At 39.7% G+C, this 21,615-nt stretch overlaps 1 protein-coding gene across 6 annotated transcripts in view; it reads right to left on the minus strand.

Moving 5' to 3' along the window:
- Positions 1-21,615, minus strand: part of atxn2 (ataxin 2) — a 115,555-nt gene that overhangs the window by 27,402 nt on the left and 66,538 nt on the right. For 5 of the 6 annotated variants that reach the window (XM_070887868.1, XM_070887866.1, XM_070887864.1 and 2 more), the window contains 6 exons: positions 20,705-20,796; positions 19,939-20,136; positions 14,655-14,833; positions 11,844-12,050; positions 7,166-7,342; positions 4,155-4,376 (listed from right to left, as the gene is read on the minus strand). In XM_070887868.1, the coding sequence (XP_070743969.1) occupies positions 4,155-4,376; positions 7,166-7,342; positions 11,844-12,050; positions 14,655-14,833; positions 19,939-20,136; positions 20,705-20,796 (1,075 nt within the window). The remainder of the gene's footprint in view (positions 1-4,154; positions 4,377-7,165; positions 7,343-11,843; positions 12,051-14,654; positions 14,834-19,938; positions 20,137-20,704; positions 20,797-21,615) is intronic. The other variant, XM_070887867.1, reaches the window with a different exon arrangement.

The following is a 21,615-nucleotide window of genomic DNA, read 5'->3' on the forward strand; positions in this document are numbered from 1 at the left end:
TTTTTTGGATTCAACCCGGTTTTTTGTTTAAGCTATGGACAGAAAGTCATGTTAGTGGGGCTACTGTTGCATTTGGTGCAGTTCAAGTTTAACAGCTGGAACAAATCATAAAAACATGATACAGATTTAGTATTTAAATCCTAACATTTAGTCCATATGTAAAATGTTTATCATTTTTTAAACTGGAGAACGTGATCTCTGAAAAGAAGAGCCACAATATAGCAAGATTAATTTTAGATTACTTCAAATTGCCTGGTCTGAGGTGGCATATTATTACTCTCAAAAACACTTCTCATTAGTTATGCCAAAATAAGAATTTCCAGGTTAAGCCAATGGTAGAAAATATTTTCAAAAAATAGATTAGCAACTAGAAGAAGAGAGGATATAAATAAGGGCAAACAAAGCAACTGACCGAGGAAGAGAGGAAATAAAGAGTTTATAAAGTAGGGACTGAAATCATGAGGTGTCACTATGACATTGGACAGGGGTCTGGAGCAGCTCACTTCCCATCTTCCTGGCACAAAGAGCAACAGTTGTGAATAAAAAGGTGCGAGATAACCAAAATGAGTATTGGAACTTGAAATTAAGGATAAGAGTGCAAATGGATTCCTACCCATTGAATTCCACATATAAAGCTGCACTTGCAAAGCGCTCATATGGGCAGAGAAAAAGAAAGGGAAGGTCTAAAGGAGTGCTTTGGGGCGAGAAGGAAGAAAAATAGAGCATAAAGAGAAGCCCAGATGCAACACTTATAGTATGGAGGGGGAAGGAAGGGGAATGAGGAGGGGGAAGAAGAAAAGTCGAGAGTGAAATTTTCAGCAAGGACAGGTAAAACCAGAGAGCAGTGGTTTTGGGGGTGGGGGGCTGGGGAAGGAGAAAAACATTGAAAGTGGGAAACGCACTTGGTAGGAGGGAGTGTGCAGCATTAACTGGGGAAGATGGAAAAATATTGTTAGCCTGAACTGGAGTGGAGTGGGGGAAAGTTGAATGACTGCTTAAAGTGGGAAAGAAGGATAGGAGTGCCTAGTTAAATTGAAGGGGGCAAGAGTGCTAACAAACAGGGAGGTTTGGAGCGAGGGAGAGAAAGTGAACTGCAGGTGGAAAGAGAAGGAAAGGATTTTTGGGAAAGGTGATTCTGGTCGGTCTGTTAAAAATCCAAATGTTAATGTGTTTTACCTCCTTTTCAAAAAAAGTAAAATCCTATCAATGTACCTTCACCACACAGAATACAGTGGTTCAAGGCGGTGGCTCACCATCATCCTTTCAAGGGCAATTAGGGATGGGCAATAAATGCTGGCCTTGCCAGTGACACCCACAACCCAAGAAAGAAAAAAAATTGGAAATATAAAAAACAAATTTAAATGTAAAAAATTCAAATTTTCCCAGGAAAATATACCTCCATGGAATGGTTATTGCACAGGAGGCCATTGAGCCCGTCGAGCCCATGCTGGCTCTCTGCAAGAACACCTAAGCGAGTCCCGCTCCCTGCCTTTTTTTCCTTCAGGTACTTATCCAATTCCCTTTTGAAAGCCACAATTGAATCTGCCTCCACCACCCTTTCAAGCAGTGCATTCCAGATCCTAACCACTCACTCAGTTTAAAACATTTTTTCCTCATGTTGCCTTTGGTTCTTCTGCTAGTCGCCTTAAATCTGTGTCCTCTGGTTCTCGACCCTTCCGCTAATGGGAGCAGTTTCTTCCCATCTACTCTGTCTAGACCCCACATGATTTTGAACAGCTCTGTCAAATCTCCTCTCAACCTTCTCTGCTCTAAAGAGAACTATCCCAACTTCTCTAGTCTATCCACGTAACTGAAGTCCCTTATCCCTGGAACCATTCTTGTAAATCTTTTCTGCACCCTCTCCAAGACCATCACTTCCTTCCTAAAGTGCAGTGCCCAGAATTGGACACAATACTCCAGTTGAGGCCGAACCAGTGTCTTCTAACGGTTCATCATAACTTCCTTGCTTTTGTGCTCTATGCCTCTATTAATGAAGCTCAGGATCCCGTATGCTTTCTCAACCTGCCCTGCCACCTTCAACGATTTGTGCACATATACCCCCAGGTCTCTCTGTTCATGCACCCTCTTTAGAATTGTACCCTTTAGTTTATATTGCCTCTTCTTGTTCTTTCTACTAAAATGTATCACTTTGCACTTCCCTAGAAATGCACCATTGGTTGGGGGTGAGGACTAATTGTGCTTACAGCCCTGACTGGAACAATCCTACATTCAATGGTTTCAAATCTCCATGTGCTATTGGACTTCTTTTCAAAAACGGAAATTTAATTAAAGCACTGTTCTCCCAGTAATACTACAACTTGCATTTATACAGCATCTTTAATGTAGGAAAACTTCCCATGGTGCTTCACAAAAACATAATCAAGGAATGAACGCCAAGCCAAAGGAGGGGATATTAGGAAATTTCTAGATTATTTGCTGCTATTGGGGAAACGTTTTAAAACAAAGAAAAATAGTTCATTCTCAAATGGTAAGGAGAGAATAGTTTTCAATGAAATTAAGCAAGGCCCTTTCCTTTTGAGGCAAGAAATGCAACACCCATGTTCATTGTAGATTCCTAAATACAATAACTTGCTTTTATATAGCGCCTTTAACATACTAAAATGTCCCACGGTGCTTCACAGGAGCATAATCAAACAAAATCTGACTCCGAAACACACAAGGAGATATTAGGTCAGGTGACCAAAAGCCTGGCCAACAAAGGTTTTAGGAGCATCTTAAAAGAGAAGGGAGAGCTAGAGAGGTGGAGAGGCTTAGGGAGGGAAATCCGGAGCTTAGGGCCCAGCTGCCAATAGAGGAAAGATTAAAATCGGGGATATGAATGAGGCTAGAATTGGAGGAGAGCAGAGATCTCAGGAGGTTTGTAGGGCTGAGGGAGGTTATAGAGATAGGGAGGGGAAAGACCATGGAGGATTTGAAAATAAGAGTGAGAATTTTAAAATCAAAGCACTGTTGGACTGGGAACCAATGTAGGTCAGCGAGCGCAGGGGTGATGGGTGAATGGGACTTGGTGGTAATTAGGATGCAGGGAAAATAATCCCCACCCCACCACTCCAAAAATAAATCTTGTGCTTTCAACACTTGTATGGCCCTTCAGTGAGTGAATGAGTGAAGAAATGTTGGCTATAACTGCAGCTCAAGTTACAAGCCCATGTACCCCTTCACCACGACAATTTGGTATTTATATAGCGCCTTCAACATAGAAACCATTTCAAAGCGCTTTACAGAGGGGACGGAAATAAGAGAGGATAGAGCAACAATACGGAACCATGTCGCGAGAGCAAGAGATCACCAAAAGCACAGTTGAAAAGATGTGTTTTGCGATGTTTTTAAAAGGGTAGAACACAAGCAGAGAGGCGATAGGGTTTAGGGAGAGTTCCAGGATGTAGAATGGTGCCAGACAGAAGTTTAGGCCACAAATGGTGGGGTTAAATGAAGACCAGAGTTAAAGGGCTAAAGGGGATACGATTGGAGAGTGTAAAGATTAGTGAGCAAGACCGTAGGATGATGTGAAGAAATAGGTTTTAAATGCAATACATTGGGGCACAGGGAGCCAATGCATAGGTCAGTGAGGATGGGGGTGAGGGACAGGATACAGACAGTTGAGATTTGGACAAGTTACAGTTTATGGAGGGTGGAGAAATGAGAGGCTGACAAGGAGGGTGTTATGAGTTACCAAGTTCAGAGGTCAACAACAGCACAAATAAGGGTTTCAGTGGCACTGAGGCTGAGGTAGGAGAGGAAGCAGGCAATACTGCAGAGGTGAAGCAAGCAGTCTTGGTGACGGATATTATGTGGGGTTTCAAGCTCATCTCTGGGTTGAAGGAGGTGCCAAGGTTTTGCATTATCTTTCCAGCAGAATTACTTGTTTTCACATGTTATTGAGGGCCATTTTGAAGTGGTCACCTTTTCTAAAGCTGTTGGGTCAGCTTTTGCTAGTTTCCAAGTTGGTACATATGCTAAGGCTAGCCCTGCTGCCAATAGAAAAACATATCAATTACTAAAATTATCACATTTCCTTACTCAATCCAAATAAATTTACAAAATCCAACACTGTGCAGAAGTGATATATAATATTACACTACAAATGGAAGAATAATCACAAAACATGCAGAACAGGAAAATAAATGACCTGCCTTCAGCTGACGGGGTGACAGCTCTATTGGCAGCGGGGCTAGCTGGTGTAGGTGATACAGCAGTAGCAGGCATAGCTAAAGGTTCAGCTGGGACACTGCCAGGTTGAGGAGAAGATAGGATCATCCCACTTGAAGCATTTCCAGGATTATACTGGGATGGCTGGTTACCATGTCTGGGAGATCGTGGTCTGTGTGTTTTGGGAGATAAACGGGAGCTTGACCCTGAAGTTTGAAAGAAAGAATATTAGTTTCAAATTACATTTGTACCATAAGTAACAAGGTGCATCTAAATTACAAAAAAGTATTCTAGACTCAATGAGATTAATGACAGTTCAAACAGTAAATGGCGTTTTCAATAACTAGATTACAATAGTTTAAGAGCAATTATAATAAAACAAAGTGAGGAGTGAAATCCGATGAACGAAAAACAGGAGCAGAGAGCCAATGAAATGGGCACCCGTTTACTTTAATGCAGCATGCACAGCTATATTGAGTGGCCTGCAACTAAACCAATCTTAAATTCACGAGGAAGATGATGGTAACGATTAAAATGGTCCAAAAAATAAGCTTCCTTAGTTGGGTGCTACCGAAATGCAAATTGCCGAACGTACCAGAACTATTTATTCATTTATGCCAGGGGTGTCTAATTTACCAAGCTCTCAAATTCCAAGGAACTCACTGCAATTTGCATTTGTATTGATTACTTGTCTGGTTTGAATTTTGTGGATCTGGATCTTTAGCCAGGGAGGTTTTTAAGCACTTATCTCATTCATGGATAAATTCTAAATCAGAACATCTCATTCTATTAAAATCAACTTGTAATACAGTGCACCTATTCATGTGGACATGTTGGGGACTATTCTCATTTTTCCAACAGAAGTAGTTTGTCAAAATAAGTGGATAGAATAAATGAATATAAAAATAAATTCGCTGACCGTTTCTAAATTTAAATTGAGGTCCTTCCTAACATTGGAACAGACAGACAGCCAGTGGTAAAGTCAGCGGTTTCCTTCCCACGCAACTTTGGTTATGGCCCAGTTTTTAAGCATAATTGGGAAAATCGCCCCCATCCCTGAGGCTCCACAGTACACACCCATGAGGGAAAAAGGTTGGATATTGCAACCGTATAACATCACAGTGCAATGCTCAATTTAGTGCTTTACTGTAGGCAGCTTTGTTCTAAAAGCTATACAGAAGTAGGGACTAGGCTTAATCTGTCCCAATTGATTCCACATAGCTTAGGAGTGGCTGATTTGGGGCATTCATCTCAATAGTCTAGGTTGCAATAAAATTCAGGTGATAACCAATTGTACTACACAGCCATTTAATTTGAAAAAGAAAATCCCTGAATTTTAAAATACATGGTGAAGAACAAAACTAAAATAGGTCCACAATTTTACAGAGCTTAATGTGCTGTTGAATGCACTATACAAGCACTCTGGGGGGGAAAAAACACTGCAATGTTCACAGAAACATACGTCCAGTATTGGATGGAAGTTCACTTTTTACAGAACAGAACATTTTAAATTGACCCTACTCCCACTAAACTGTTGACCACCCAAATTCCCTTTCTGGCCCCCAATGCCAGCCAATAGTAAAATGGTCCCTCTCATCAGGTAATATCCATTTCTCTTTCAAAACTGCCATCTTCGCCCTTCCTAAATCCTTGACCCCTCTGTTCTTGCAAACTATTGCTCTATCTCTAATCGCCCTTTTAGCTCCAAAGTCTTTGACTGTGTTGTTGCCTCCTAAATCCACACCCATCTTTCCTGCAACTCCATGTTTGAATCTCTTCAATCAGGTTTCCATCTCTCCCAAAGCACTTAAATGGCACTAAATGTCATTACTGCAACATCCCTCCTTGCCCTCCATCTTTCTACAGCCATTGACATGGTTGACAAAGCCATCCTCCTCCAACCACTTTCCTCCATTGGTCAGCCTCTGTGGGACTGCCCTCACTTGATCCCACTCAGCTATCCAATCAAAGCCAGGCTTCTCTTCCAGACCCCCACATCATTACCTCACGAGACCTGAGGCTGCCTCCTATTCCTCATCTACACACTGCCTCTTCGTGACATTATTCAGACATGGGGTCAGCTTCCATATGTATGCTGACAACACCCAGCTCTCCCTCTAAACCACCTTGGATGAGCTGCAATTAACTGAGGAGTTAAACGGGAAGACTGAAACCATTGTCTCCAGCCCCCGCCACAAACTCTGTACTCTTGCTATGATCCCAATCGGTTCCCCTGCCATTGTCCTATTCTGAACCAGACTGTTTGCTATCTCACAGTCAAATACAGTGCCGAGCTGAGCTCCCGGTCCATATACTTCCACAAAGACCGCCTCGCAACATTGTCTGCGCCTCTGCATCAGCTCACATGCCAATGAAATGCTCATCCATGCCATTATCTTCTCCAGCCTCAATAATTCCAATGCTCTCCTAGCCAGCCTCCCATTCTTCACCCTCCGTAAACTCATCCAAAATTTTGCTGCTCATATCCTATGGCACACCAAGTCCCACTCCAATCATCACGCCTGTCCTTGCTGACCTACACTGGCTCCTTGTCTCCTAGTGCCTCCAATATAAAATTCTAATCCTTATGTTTAAATCCATTCACAACTATGCCCCTATCTCTGTAACCTCCGCAAGCTCGACAAGCCCCCCCTCCATGAACTTTCTTTTCTCCGACTCTGGCCTTTGGTACATTCCCACTCTCTTCCCATGCCATGAGATGTCTCTGCCCCACGCACTGAAATTGGCTCTAAACATGTTCATCTCCCCACCTCCTGCAAGGCCCTCCTCAAAACCAAGCCTTTGATCACCCCTCCAAATACCACCTCCTATGTTTCGGCCTCCATTTTTGCCTGATTATGCTTTGGGATGTTCTTCTATATTAAAGGTGCGATCTAAATGCAAGTAGTTATTGTGATCAAATAATCTCAGGATTTTGTTAAAAAGCCCAAAACACCAGATTGAAGTTGAACATTTTAAGCTTGAATAGATTTACCTCCGCTAACTACAGATGACCAAGTCCCTCCTGAAGGACTGTTTCGAGGTACAGGAGCAGAAATTTCTCCAGATACACTGTGGGATATGAAATCTGAACCCGAAGACATTCCAGCTCTACCAGAGGGACCCCTATGTCGAGGATGACGTTGTGCCTTTGGAGACATCCGTGGAGGACCTTGATGACAAAACAAAACAATGAATAAACGTCAGTACACTGCAGCTGGCAAGTAAAATCGGGAGACTGAATCTCCAACTTTAGGTTATACAGCGAGCTTCTGAATACCTTTGCAATCATAGCAAATTGATTTTTCATAGAGACATGTGACCTGTAGTTGTGTACTCAAAAGATAGCAAATTACTGTAGTTCATAAGATTACAGCCACTCTTTGCTCTATGCATGTACAACTGTCAATAATACTGGAGGATAAGATAGAGGTGAAAACTTAAACCCCTTAGGAATTTATATTGTGAGCTTTTAAATAATGGAGTTCTTTACTCTGCTCTGATGGGTCAGACAATTTGATTTTTGTCTGCTAAAAACTATCCCCACTGAGCATTCACAGTGGAATGATTTATTCATTTTAGACAACTATTAACTATATTCTGCATGCATTTTTTTTAAATAAATTTTTGCCATGGGAAAATGATCAGCACCAGACTGCCAATAGTAAATCCATCTAGCTTCCTTGAAAATGGGAATTCTAAACTGTGTTTGAGAACTGATGAAAAGAGCCTTTCCACCTTAGAGAGGATCAGTACGTTGTAACTCTGTTGTGCTGAACCAGAAAAACAGAACACATTATAAGCCAAGGAAATGTGGAGTTAAGTGATATTTTATGGCCTACGCCATTTTTAATTCTTAGGAAACTGCTACCTGGTGCTGTGAATTCATTCATCTGAAGCATTCAAAAATAGACAAATTCCTAATTCATAGAATGTACAGCACAGAAACAGGCCATTCAACCTGACTGGTCTATGCTGGTGTTTATGCTCCACACGTGCCTCCTCCTGCCCTACTTCATCTAACCGTCAGCAGGGAGTAGAGGGATGTGAACTTTACATTGAGGGAAAGGGGGAGGTGAAAATGGTCGGGATGGCTCTGTTATAGGGACCTAAACAATGAATCAACCTAGATAGATTAAAGGAACCATCATTCTTACCTTATTTTAAATGGTTTTAAACAATGATGTTCACTCTTTGTTTATATGTAGTTATTATTTGATAACACTCCTGTGAAGCGCTATGGGATATTTTACTACATTAAAAGGCGCTATATAAATGCAAGTTGTTGTCTGTAAATCACAGGCCACGCTGTGGTATCAGTCCACAAATGTAACACACAGTTCAAGATGCTTTTAAGTGCTCGATGATAGACATACAATTGCAAAGCCAATGTCAATTTGAACAAAAAGATTAAAATCTTATACTTATAACCAAATAGGATTCAGCTACTATTTTTCCCACTTATTCTTCAACTTTTAGGCTGCTCATAAAAATTGCAGCAGGGAGCTAACCCTGAGAGGTTAAGTGTGTCTTACAGGTCATGAACACCTCAGGTTCAATCCTCAAGTTAGTATGGAGATAGGATGCTACAGTTGGCCAGAGACCAGGCGACAGGGAAGAGAATATATATATTTTTTAAAACAGGGTTCTCACTTGCTATACGGTTAGCTCTACTGAAAGTACACATGAACACTGAATGACGAGAAGATCAGGCTCGACTGAGATGTTCTCCAGAAAGCTGGCTAGAGCTAACCGTCAAGACTCAAAACATGAAATGTGTGAACTATGCCTCAATTTAAGAATCAACTCATTCAGGAGGGGAGGGAGCATTTAGCCACAGCACCAACAAGTAGTCAGCAAGTATTGCAACTGATATGCACTCCGAGCATGATCTCATGATATGCAATGTTAAAAATTGGAAATTATGTAATCTCTCGCAAGCCAAATAGCCAGCAAAATAAATTAAACTTGAGTTAAGGCTCTAGCCCTTCTCATAGACTTGAGGTAGTTTTGAATACGCTACTTGCCTTCTGAATTTAACCGCAACACACCAAATACAAGATTTTCTTGTTGCTTCCGCAAGGCATTTGGTATATGCAACTTGGAGCTTTCAAACCATTTTGTAATCATGGTTAGTACTATAATCATGATGCTGTGCCCGAACCCTGAGTCATAACATAGTGTTACAAGTATAGTAATTCAGTAAAACACCTCACCAATATATTTAATGACCCCCTTCCGTCTCTCTTTCACTCCCGCCCGCCCTCACCCACCCCCCCCCCCCCAGCCCCGCGTGAGGATATAATGTGTTAGCATATGTACTTGATAAAGGATAGAGTCTGTGCAACATAAATTCCACAAAATGTGATCATCCGATCCTTGTCAAATTCAATGACCTATGCACTGGCATCGATGGATGGAACTTTTGGTTTGCTAATTACACATCAATAGAGTATTAGGATAGGTGATTACATGAGTAATGTAATCCATTTATAAACTGATCGACTGCCAGCTTGTAGTGCGTGCAGTCAACCATATACCAACATTAACTACATTAAATGTAATCCTGTACCACACAAATATTATCATAATTATCAATCAGCATAGTCAATAGCCCCTCCTCTCTGCATAGCTGTCTATACGTCACATTCCAAAACAAGTGTTCGGATAAAATGCAATCTCATTTTGGCACCTGCTAAAATTAGATCTGGACTTTTCATTTCATTTAACAGTGTACCAAATTTAATCCACGGAGCTAAAGTAAACAAAATGATATGGAAAGAACAGATATGGTACTTTTACAAAAAGAATAGGTAACTTCAATTAGTACACATATATAGAAAAATGGGGGACATGTAAGTACATGGAAAAATAAACCACCAGATTTAATCAGGACACTGTACAGCACTCCACACCCACACAGAGTAGACCTGTGGCACAAAAGGTCAGGACAAGAGGATTTTGCATCCTTTCCCCCATTTTTCTGCCAGAAGCAATCATTTACATTGGGAAAGTTCCACAAATGTCAGCAGCCTTTTGCTACCTCACCTAAGAAACCATTCTTCATGTGTGAACCTCGCTAGCGAGTGGCAGAGGTCTGTTTGAAGCTGGGATAGCTACATTCCCAGTTGAGCCCAATTCTATGCTCACCTACTGCACACGTGTGCACTTTCCAGCAAGTGCTACTTGGTAGTGATCAGGACCAGGAAACCCTGACTGATTTTCCCTTCCCAAGCCAAGCGTAGCCCCATGACCAATTACATGGGGTATTAGATTTTTACATGCAAGGATACTGTTAAATGATTTACAACACACACTGATTTATTCCTCAGCAATCTGCTGAAACATCACTGTTATATTGTGGTACTGTTCAAGGTTTTTACTTTGTTTTTTTTTTAAAAAGTACAAATGTCAATTGCTGTAATACAGACCCACAACCCTACATCTGCATGTTATTTTTTTTTTTAAAACCTTCTCTGGGCAAATTAACCATCTTCAAATGTTTATTACTCAAAACATATATCATTAGACTCTTTAAACACTAACTTTCTGAAAGTCATTTGTTTCAATAAACGTTTTACATTAAAATGTGTCAACTTCAAACAGCCAAAAACATGCAGTGATGAAGCTGCCATACAAATTGGCCCCTTAAGCAGCCAAAGAGCAATGCCTCAAGAAATCAATTTTAAAAGGAATGCAGCTTTACACACAGTAAAAACAGCAAGGAATGCATTGAAAGCAGTTTTAGCTCAAAGTTGACAACATCACCCAAATCCCTATAAAGTAATTACAACTAAGGCAATTCTATCTAACATGCACTCCCTCGTGTATTATATTCTGTATGTAACTGACCGGATGTTGCCTGGGCTCACTGATTTGATTTGAAACTAGGCCTGTTTAGACAGCCAGCCAGTTAACATCCTCATCCCAGCTTGAGAAAATGTTCAGATTCCTACAGTGGAGGATCCCGTTAAGTGTTTTTTTCCCAAAACACCTACATAACAGTCAGAGTAGTTCACAATGTAATTCATTACATAAAGTGCTAGGAGATACAAGAAAGGTGCTGAGGAAATACAACTTTTTATTTAAATTCTTTTGATTTTTTTTCTCCACAATATCTAAACATTGGCTAATTCTGTTGAAAATAAAATGTCCAAGGCAACACCTTTTAAAAAGTTAAAACTGTCTGCGATTGCGGATTGGTCATTTATAAATCTATAATGCCATGATCTCAGATCATTTGCAATTGTGACATTTAAGGTTTAGTGTTATTCCACCCCACCTCTCAACCAACAAACTAACCTGCACATGGTGTGAATGGCAATGTCTCAGAATCAGTGCCACACAACAATAACAATCTTACATACCACTTGTATATCAGAAGTATCCCTTTGTATTTCAGAAAATTACTTGTCAAAGTCACTTTTTGTGTAACCTCCATGCATCATTGATCATCTCAAGCTTCTCAAATACAAGTTTATACAATTGTTTACTTGCAATAATAAAAATTTAAGGAAAACTGGTTAAGCATAATGTAACTGGCAAGTTAGAAGGATTAAATTTGTTTAGTTGTCAAACATCATACATGTTGCAGGTTAAGAAACAAAAGCACAATTGTATTATATAACAAAGAAATTAAACAAACATATATATGGACAGACTAACTGTGGTACCTTCTGAAGACATGCGTTTAGGCATAGTAGAGACAGGAGCTGGAGAACCATGAGCAGAGGGGTGAGACGGAGGCCTTGAAGGCCGTGAGGGGGGCCTGGAGGGCGGCCTGGTAGGAGTGGCTGCCTGAGGTGGAAGAGAGTTGGGAGCTGACGGGTAGCGAGAAGGGCGAGAGGAAGGAGATGGGCAAGGCGATGGCCAGGGAACACCTGACAGGACAAATGATATGAAGGAAGGTAAAAACTAAAGAAAAATATGGGAATACAAGTAACAGAAAATGACAAACTATATTCACTATACAAGACTGTAAATATTTATAATAAACTTTGCATTAAGATTTTCACAAGCTACATTTAAAAACATTTTGCACACTTAAAGAAAATAAAGCACTCCAATATAGTGTACTGGCACAAGACAAAAAAGTAGCAGCTAGCATTTCGTAGAAATTGATATCTCTCAGCTAGGCTTTTCATGTGGTTAAAAATAAATCAGGATTTTTCTTTTAAAATGGAAGAATTCAGATATGACTTCAAAGCAATCATATCAATTCTGATGTGCATCAAGACTCAGACTTGCATACTTAATAAATTGGTCATAATCTGAATTTGTTCCCTGCTATGAGGCACTTTCCATAAAAGGTATTTCACCACTCACTTGATGTGAGGCGTTAAAATATGCACTATATTCATACCAGTTAAGTTTCAGAAATGCTGCATCTACAAATTGTGAAACAAAATAGTCACTGCAGGTTTGTAAAAAATAAATCCATGTTTCTTAATTTAGTGAAGATATTTATAATTTTGGTAAGTAGAGTCCAACACAGGAATTGGGGGGGAATTATTGAGAAATGCTCTCTCTAGATGCGTATTAAAGAATAGTGACTGCCTAGTTCCTTCAATTGACTGGAAAAGTAGAATTACAAAAAATTAAGCAAAAAGGTTAATTTAGTGTAAGTTGCAAGAGTGATGAATCTACATTTTTCTTTTTGTTTTGCTAAAAAGGAATATTTATAAGCTTTAAAAAAGGAGGGGAAGAAAAAACTCAGTCAATAGTCACTGTGAATTTTGTGCTCACCAAGGCCAAGAATGCCAGCTGGGGGAATTGAACACCTTATTTCAGGATCTTATCAACATAAAGCACTCCCTGGCATAACCAAATGCAAAGAAAAGCTCCATCTACTTCTCTTTCTCAATATACCTTAACTCCAACTGCAGAAATGCACAATTGGTATTTTTTCTATTTCCCAAATCACACAATTGTGGAACACAAATAAAATGGCCAAATTCTTGTTATAGTGTTGTACTGTCTATTGGTCTATAGCCAGTGGGAACTGGTTCAAGAAATGCTCAGCTCACAAGAGCTTTTCATCCCTTTGGCCTGATTGGATGAAATGCAGTTCCGAGATGAAATGACAGTGAGTTAGCCTACTGTGCCACCTTTTACTGGGAGTGGACTACTATAATGAATCCATAGGTGTGTTTATTTTTTTAATAAAATGATTCTTACTCTGGGGATGGACGCCATACTGCCTCAAAGTCTGATATAAATGAGATATTTTTATATACAGATGCGGATAGCTATTTTCGAATATTAGAACAGAAACTGAAGATTTAAATTATTAACTGCAAATTTAAAATTCACAAAAATATAGTTCCTTTATAATATTCAAAGAAGTAAAAGCCTGAATATGTACTTCAACTTAATTGAAGAATTTCTGCTGTTGCCTTCATATTCAATCTAATTAAAAGCAAATTTTGTTAGGAAATTTTACCTGCTCTTAAGATTGAGCTATACCAACAGCTGTGCTACAACTCACACTGATCTTCATATCAAATGGAATCAGCTGTCGGATAAATGGAGGTGTGGTGTTTTGCTGTGCAGAAAAGTTGTACAGCAATTACCCTGGTCAATACAAACTTCTAGTTATGCATGCGAACCAACCCTCAACTGTTGAGTAATCCAAACAGTTGGTATTGAAATATTTCACAGCATGTTACATTTGTGGGCAGTAAAATAATCTACATTTACTAGAGGAATCCATGTGTGCTTTTATACCTGAAGACTATAGCTAAAATTCCTTTGTGGTTTATGATTGGACATTAAGTAACAAAGCAGTTTTATGGAAGGGAAAGGAGGGGAGGGAAGAATCCACTTTTAAATAATTGAATACAAATGAGCTCAATGTTAAATATTAGGATATAAAAGAACTCGCAAATAATCAATAAGAAAAACTGCGGAGAACTTTCATCTTGCAAACAAAGAGCCCATGTGTCAAAAAAATATACATTTACAAAAAAAAATTATGTTCATCTTATGTATTACAAATATTCTTGCTAAAAATAAACTTTTCTCTGATGTATCCACACGTTTAATTCTTTCTGGCACCATGAAACCTACATTCCAAACAATAAAAGGTGCCTATTATGGAGTTGGACTGAACCCACCAAGTGAAAACCAAACAAGCTCTTTTCTTTAGGCTGATTCAGATTTAAACATACACCAAAGCATCATTAGAATTATACGATGTACTGCATGAGCAGTGCAACATTGCAAGAGTGCACAATTTTCACTGCAAACCTAAAGTGCATTAATGTGTTTTTAATAACAGAATTTCAATACATACTGATACACACATTTTTAAAAGGACACAGGATGTTTAACTGAACCAGACGTAAAAGATCCATTTATGAATTTGGCCAACCTTTTAGCTCTGCTGACAACTACAATACTAACATTTTCCATTATACTGACCTCATGTACAAGTAACATATTTGACCAAGTGCCTCCTTCTTAAATTAAATATAAATACTTGCCTCCATTAACAACTCTTTGGTCTGTTCCAGAATTAGGACTGTAATCCGGTGTATGAGATCCAGCCCGGGAAGGTGGTGGGCCCGAACCAGATTGTCCAATCCTTGGTGAATGTTGCCGTGTACTTCCCCAAGACATTCCATCCCTGTTCCTTTGCCCTGGTGGAATGTACTTATTTTCTCTAAAAAAAAATGCATTTTATCTTTAGATCAATTTAACAAGTACTGCAACTGCACAAATTGAAAAGCAATTAAAATACGTACATATGAAGGTAAACTTCAACAGAGAGCCAATAGTTCCACAGGCAACAAATGCCCTCCAGTTGCCATTATTGACAGTGGTTATTCAACCACTGGAAGCATCACAAGTGAGACAGATTGTGCCCTCACCCAATGTTCGCACACATACACTCCCAGCAGAGATTGCTGAACAGCAATCAAGATCCTGAATGGTTATCCTTCTCCAACCTATTGCACAGAAACCAATTATAGCATCTGCACCTACTGATCTGACTGTAAAGGAATCATATGATATGCAAATATCAAGTACAATCTAGAATTGCCAAGATTGTACCTCTTCAGTGTTTGTTATATTCGTGTCAAATGGCTTTGTTAATTTGTCAGTTATAAGCAAGTGTCTTTTGTACAGAAAAAAAAATTAAAAGTTAAACTTTATAGTAATTAACCAAATTTCTCACATGGTTTTGACTCTTTAAAAAGAAAGGAAACCCCATATGGGGAAGTAAAAAATGTATTCTTTAAATTTAGGTAGCTCTTTCACAGAAAACAGTTATGAGTAATAATCTGAAAGTAGGGAATCACAGGAAGACCATTTGAAACATAGAAACATAGAAAATAGGTGCAGGAGTAGGCCATTCGGCCCTTCGAGCCTGCACCGCCATTCAATGAACATGCAACTTCAGTACCCCATTCCTGCTTTTTCACCATACCCCTTGATCCCTTTAGCCGTAAGGACCACATCTAACTCCCTTTTGAATATATTTAGTGAATTGGCCTCAACAACTTTCTGTGGTAGAGAATTCCACAGGTTCACCACTCTCTGGGTGAAGAAGTTTCTCCTCATCTCGTTCCTAAATGGCTTACCCCTTATCCTTAGACTGTGACCCCTGGTTCTGGACTTTCCCAACATTGGGAACATTCTTCCTGCATCTAACGCGTCTAAACCGTCAGAATTTTAAACGTTTCTATGAGATCCCCTCTCATTCTTCTGAACTCCAGTGAATACAAGCCCAGTTGATCCAGTCTTTCTTGATAGGTCAGTCCTGCCATCCCAGGAATCAGTCTGGTGAACCTTCGCTGCACTCCCTCAATAGCAAGTATGTCCTTCCTCCAGTTAGGAGACCAAAACTGTACACAATACTCCAGGTGTGGCCTCACCAAGGCCCTGTAGTAACACCTCCCTGCCCCTATACTCAAATCCCCTTGCCAACATGCCATTTGTTTTCTTAACCGCCTGCTGTACCTGCATGCCAACCTTCAATGACTGATGTACCATGACACCCAGGTCACGTTGCATCTCCCCTTTTCCTAATCTGTCACCATTCAGATAATAGTCTGTCACTCTGTTCTTACCACCAAAGTGGATAACCTCACATTTATCCACATTATACTTCATCTGCCATGCTTTTGCCCACTCACCTAACCTATCCAAGTCACTCTTCAGCCTCATAGCATCCTCCTCGCAGCTCACACTGCCACCCAACTTAGTGTCATCCGCAAATTTGGAGATACTACATTTAATCCCCTCGTCTAAATCATTAATGTACAGTGTAAACAGCTGGGGCCCCAGCACAGAACCTTGCGGTACCCCACTAGTCACTGCCTGCCATTCTAAAAAGTACCCATTTACTCCTACTCTTTGCTTCCTGTCTGCCAACCAGTTCTCAATCCACGTCAGCACACTACCCCAGTCCCATGTACTTTAACTTTGCACATTAATCTCTTGTGTGGGACTTTGTCGAAAGCCTTCTGAAAGTCCAAATAAACCACATCAACTGGTTCTCCCTTGTCCACTCTACTGGAAAAATCCTCAAAAAATTCCAGAAGATTTGTCAAGCATGATTTTCCTTTCACAAATCCATGCTGACTTGGACCTATCATGTCACCTCTTTCCAAATGCGCTGCTATGACATCCTTAATAATTGATTCCATCATTTTACCCACTACCGATGTCAGGCTGACCGGTCTATAATTCGCTGTTTTCTCTCTCCCTACTTTTTTTAAAAAGTGGGGTTACATTGGCTACCCTCCACTCCATAGGAACTGATCCAGAGTCTATGGAATGTTGGAAAATGACTGTCAATGCATCCGCTATTTCCAAGGCCACCTGCTTAAGTACTCTGGGATGCAGACCATCAGGCTCTGGGGATTTATCGGCCTTCAATCCCATCAATTTCCCCAACACAATTTCCCGACTGTTCCTCCTCCTTACTAGACCCTCTGATCCCTTTTATACCCGGAAGGTTGTTTGTGTCCTCCTTAGTGAATACCGAACCAAAGTACTTGTTCAATTGGTCTGCCATTTCTTTGTTCCCAGTTATGACTTCCCCTGATTCTGACTGCAGGGGACCTACGTTTGTCTTTACTAACCTTTTTCTCTTTGCATATCTATAGAAGCTTTTGCAGTCCATTTTAATGTTCCCTGAAAGCTTCCTCTCGTACTCTATTTTCCCTGCCCTAATCAAACCCTTTGTCCTCCTCTGCTGAGTTCTAAATTTCTCCCAGTCCCCGGGTTCGCTGCTATTTCTGGCCAATTTATATGCCACTTCCTTGGCTTTAATACTATCCCTGATTTCCATTGATAGCCACGGTTGAGCCACCTTCCCTTTTTTTATTTTTATGCCTGACAGGGATGTACAATTATTGTAGTTCATCCATGCGGTCTCTAAATGTCTGCCATTGCCCATTCACTGTCAACCACTTAAGTATCATTCGCCAATCTATCCTAGCCAATTCATGCCTCATACCTTCAAAGTTAGCCTTCTTTAAGTTCTGGACCATGGTCTCTGAATTAACTGTTTCATTCTCCATCCTAATGTAGAATTCCACCATATTATGGTCACTCTTCCCCAAGGGGCTTCGCACAATGAGATTGCTAATTAATCCTCTCTCATTACACAACACCCAGTCTAAGTTGGCCTCCCCCCTAGTTGGTTCCTCGACATATTGGTCTAGAAAACCATTCCTTATGCACTCCAGGAAATCCTCCTCCACCGTATTGTTTCCATTTTGGTTAGCCCAATCTATATGTATATTAAAGTCACCCATGATAACCACTGCATCTTTATTGCATGCACCCCTAATTTCCTGTTTGATGCCCTCCCCAACATCACAACTACTGTTTGGAGGTCTGTACACAACTCCCACTAGCGTTTTCTGCCCTTTGGTATTTCGTAGCTCCACCCATATAGATTCCACATCATCCAAGCTAATGTCTTTCCTTACAATTGCATTAATTTCCTCTTTAACCAGCAACGCCACCCCGCCTCCTTTTCCTTTCTGTCTATCCTTCCTAAATGTTGAATACCCTTGGATGTTGAGTTCCCAGCCTTGGTCACCCTGGAGCCATGTCTTCGTGATGCCAACCACATCGTATCTGTTAACTGCTATCTGCACAGTCAATTCGCCCACCTTATTCCGAATACTCCTCGCTTTGAGGCACAGAGCCTTCAGGCTTGCCTTTTTAACACACTTTGACCCTTTAGAATTTTTCTGCGAAGTGGCCCTTTTTGTTTTATGCGTTGGGTTTCTCTGCCCTCCACTTTTACTCATCTCCTTTCTGTCTTTTGCTTCTGTTTCCATTTTGTTTCCCTCTGTCTCCCTGCACTGGTTCCCATCTCCCTGCCATATTAGTTTAACTCCTCCCCAACAGCACTAGCAAACACTCCTCCTAGGACATTGGTTCCGGTCCTGCCTATGCTGTGTCAGTGCTAGCTCATCAACAGGAGACATCCACTCAAACCCTATTTCCCTGCACTTTCCCTATATCATTGATAATTCTTTTTCATATAATGATTCAATTCCATAGAACCACAGAAGTTCATAGTGTAGGAGACAGCTATTTGGCTAATCATGTCTGTGCCAATTCTTTGCTACAACAATGCAAAACTAATCCCAAGGCCCTATTCTCTCCCATAGCCTTCTACTAACCTCTAATTAAAATATGTATCCAATTTGCAACCATTTCCTGGGCCAAATATTCTGTGCTCCAACAACCCTGTGGAAATACATTTTTCTTAAACCTTCTCCTCCGTGTTAATTTTAAATTGATGACCCCTCAACATCAATTCCCAACTAGAGGATAGAGTTCTTCCCTATTCATTCAATCAAAAACATTCATAATTTAATAAATCTTCTATTAAATGTCCTTTCTACTCCAGTGAAAATAATCCTAGTATCTCATGTCTCTCCTCATAACTAGTTTCTTATCCCTGGCAATCTATGTTGTATGGTCTCTAATTTTTAAATCTTTAATGTCATTTCTATAAGCTGGTGCCCAAAACTCTAGAGTGCTCTGTGGTTTAACCAATGTTTGTATAAATTTATTACTCCCTCTTTAAGTATACTTTCTACCAGGAGTTATACCTACTATGGCTGGGTAGTCAATGTGTGATGTTTTATTGTCCACTGGATGAACCAAGCTACTAGAAGGTCTTCTTTCAGTAGAAAATCTACTGAAAAGTCTCATTTTTTTCTTGTGTATTACTTTCCCTTATATTCATTACATGACTCTTAAAATCAATCTGGGATAGGTACCCTTTTATGTTACCTTAACCGTTTAATCAATTACAGAAAGAAAAAATTGAGCTGTCACTATCTCCCTAGTGTTCTCATACCTTCAGATTGCTTCATTGTCTTTCTTTCTGAAAACCAGATCTAGAATTGAATATTTATTTTGTGAGCCATACACCATTTTGATGAAACCCTTACACAACGAGAGTGGAAACATCCAGTTTGTTAAAATGATCCTGGCAAACTAAAGTAATGTTGCTTTTGGTGACCCAGCGATGCCTTGTTTTAGCTTATCAACACAATATTCTGCTCAGTTGTGCAGTGTGTTCTCCTAGCCATTTCTCACACAAACACACATACATACTATGGCAAATCTTGCCCATCTTAGCAGGCAGATCATTAATTAAATAAACTATACCCAGCTCGCCCTTTAAATTGTCTCTTTTATAAAAGTGTTTGAACAATTTGGAGCAGACGCTATATTTAAATATTCCAGACTATATTTAGATATTCCAGACTAGAAGTGTGACAGTACCTGGGGTTGCCACCATGGCTCTCTCTTTCATTGGGAGATCTTTGTACAGCAGTATATTTCTCCTCTTCTGTCCTTTCATCATTTTCTAATGCAACTCGTGCCTTATATTGGGCACTTGATTCAATTTCTTCAGCAAGCTGAGCTGCTCTAGCCTCCCGTCGTAAAAATTCTTCAGAATTATCCCTCTCCAAAGGTACCCTGTGAGAAATAAGAGAATCAAAAACAAGTTAGAATAAACCACAGCAAATAAAAACAATGAAAAATGAAAGACCAATTAAATGTGAATAAGGTGAAGTAAAAATACATTAAAAAGGTGTAAAGGAATGCTAAGTAAAGGAAGTGAGGAGAGAAAGTTAACAAAAAAGTAAAAGTAACACCAGGGTAAAATGTTATTATTAAAGGAAGGAAGCTAAGAGGGAGGACATAATATTTGCATTAACAAAGTTAAAACTGTGGTAAAGCAGACATTGGGGACAAAAACTTAACTCGCAATTAATAATTACAATTTGGAAATTATAACTGATATACTGGGCAGCATGAAATAAAAATACTGAGCAGCTTTACCATTTGATTTAAAAAAAACAAATCATGAAGAAACACCGCAGATTTACTGCCAATTATCTGTACAGAATTATTCACATCCAATTTTCAACCTGAAGACAAAGAGCTGAGTCACAATATATTAACAAAATTATACAGAAGGCTTTTATAGTTTTATAAATTAGCGGAAAATACCCAACGTCTTTATTGAAAGTTGTATACTTACGTATACGAAGATAAACTGCTGTCATAGGTTGATCTCACTCCATAAGTTTCTTCATTAAATCTGAACATGTCATTGGGATCCCAACCATTAGACTGAGGGGCGGGGTGGGGGCGGGGGGAAGAAAGATAAGATTTTAACCAGCAACAAAAAAAATCCCTTCCCAACAGCTTAATTTTTCAACACAAAAAGATAACTCATAATTCACTGCTTCAATAATTTTTTGTTCTCAACAAGTACAAGTTGAATACTTAAATGTATCCAAAAAGTAATCCCCAAATGGAAGTCTACCCCTTCAGGATACCCAAGAGAAATATAACCTTTTCTTCATATAAAAGGTAAAGACACTCACACAGGCAGCTGTCTCATGGCTACTCCTGAGAGTTTGAGTGGCTTTACTGCAGTATTGCTGTTTGTTTCAGCACCATGACCTACAAGTTAGAAACTTTAAATCCAACTATCCCAGGATGGGAAGACAAGTTATTTCTCTGGACCCAACATTAGAAGTTAATGTTTATCAATTTGAAAGTTTAAATATGAAAACCATTGGTCAAATGTGATTATGCAATAAGCACATGGCACTAGTTATTTCTTGGTTGCTAGGGCCATGAATTGCAAACTGGCCTCTCATTCTTTATCTCCTATTCCTAAATTTCAACTTTTTCCAAAAGGTGCATTGTGTGTATAATCAACACTCAAGATTCCTCTAATCACAGATTAAATTATGAAAGGGGGGGGGTGGGGGCTATAACAACTGGCTGCCAGAATCAGCTCTCTCTACTCGCAGTTCCCCATGACATTTAATGTTAATAATTCAGTTGACAGACATAAAAAGGGAAATTAAAATATATTCCAAATTCCTCACTAACACTTGCCTCTGGACCAATCTTTTTAAAACTCAAGAGCATTTTACT

This window comes from Pristiophorus japonicus, chromosome 8 (genome assembly GCF_044704955.1).
Source record: "Pristiophorus japonicus isolate sPriJap1 chromosome 8, sPriJap1.hap1, whole genome shotgun sequence".
Classification (NCBI taxonomy): Eukaryota; Metazoa; Chordata; class Chondrichthyes; family Pristiophoridae; genus Pristiophorus; species Pristiophorus japonicus.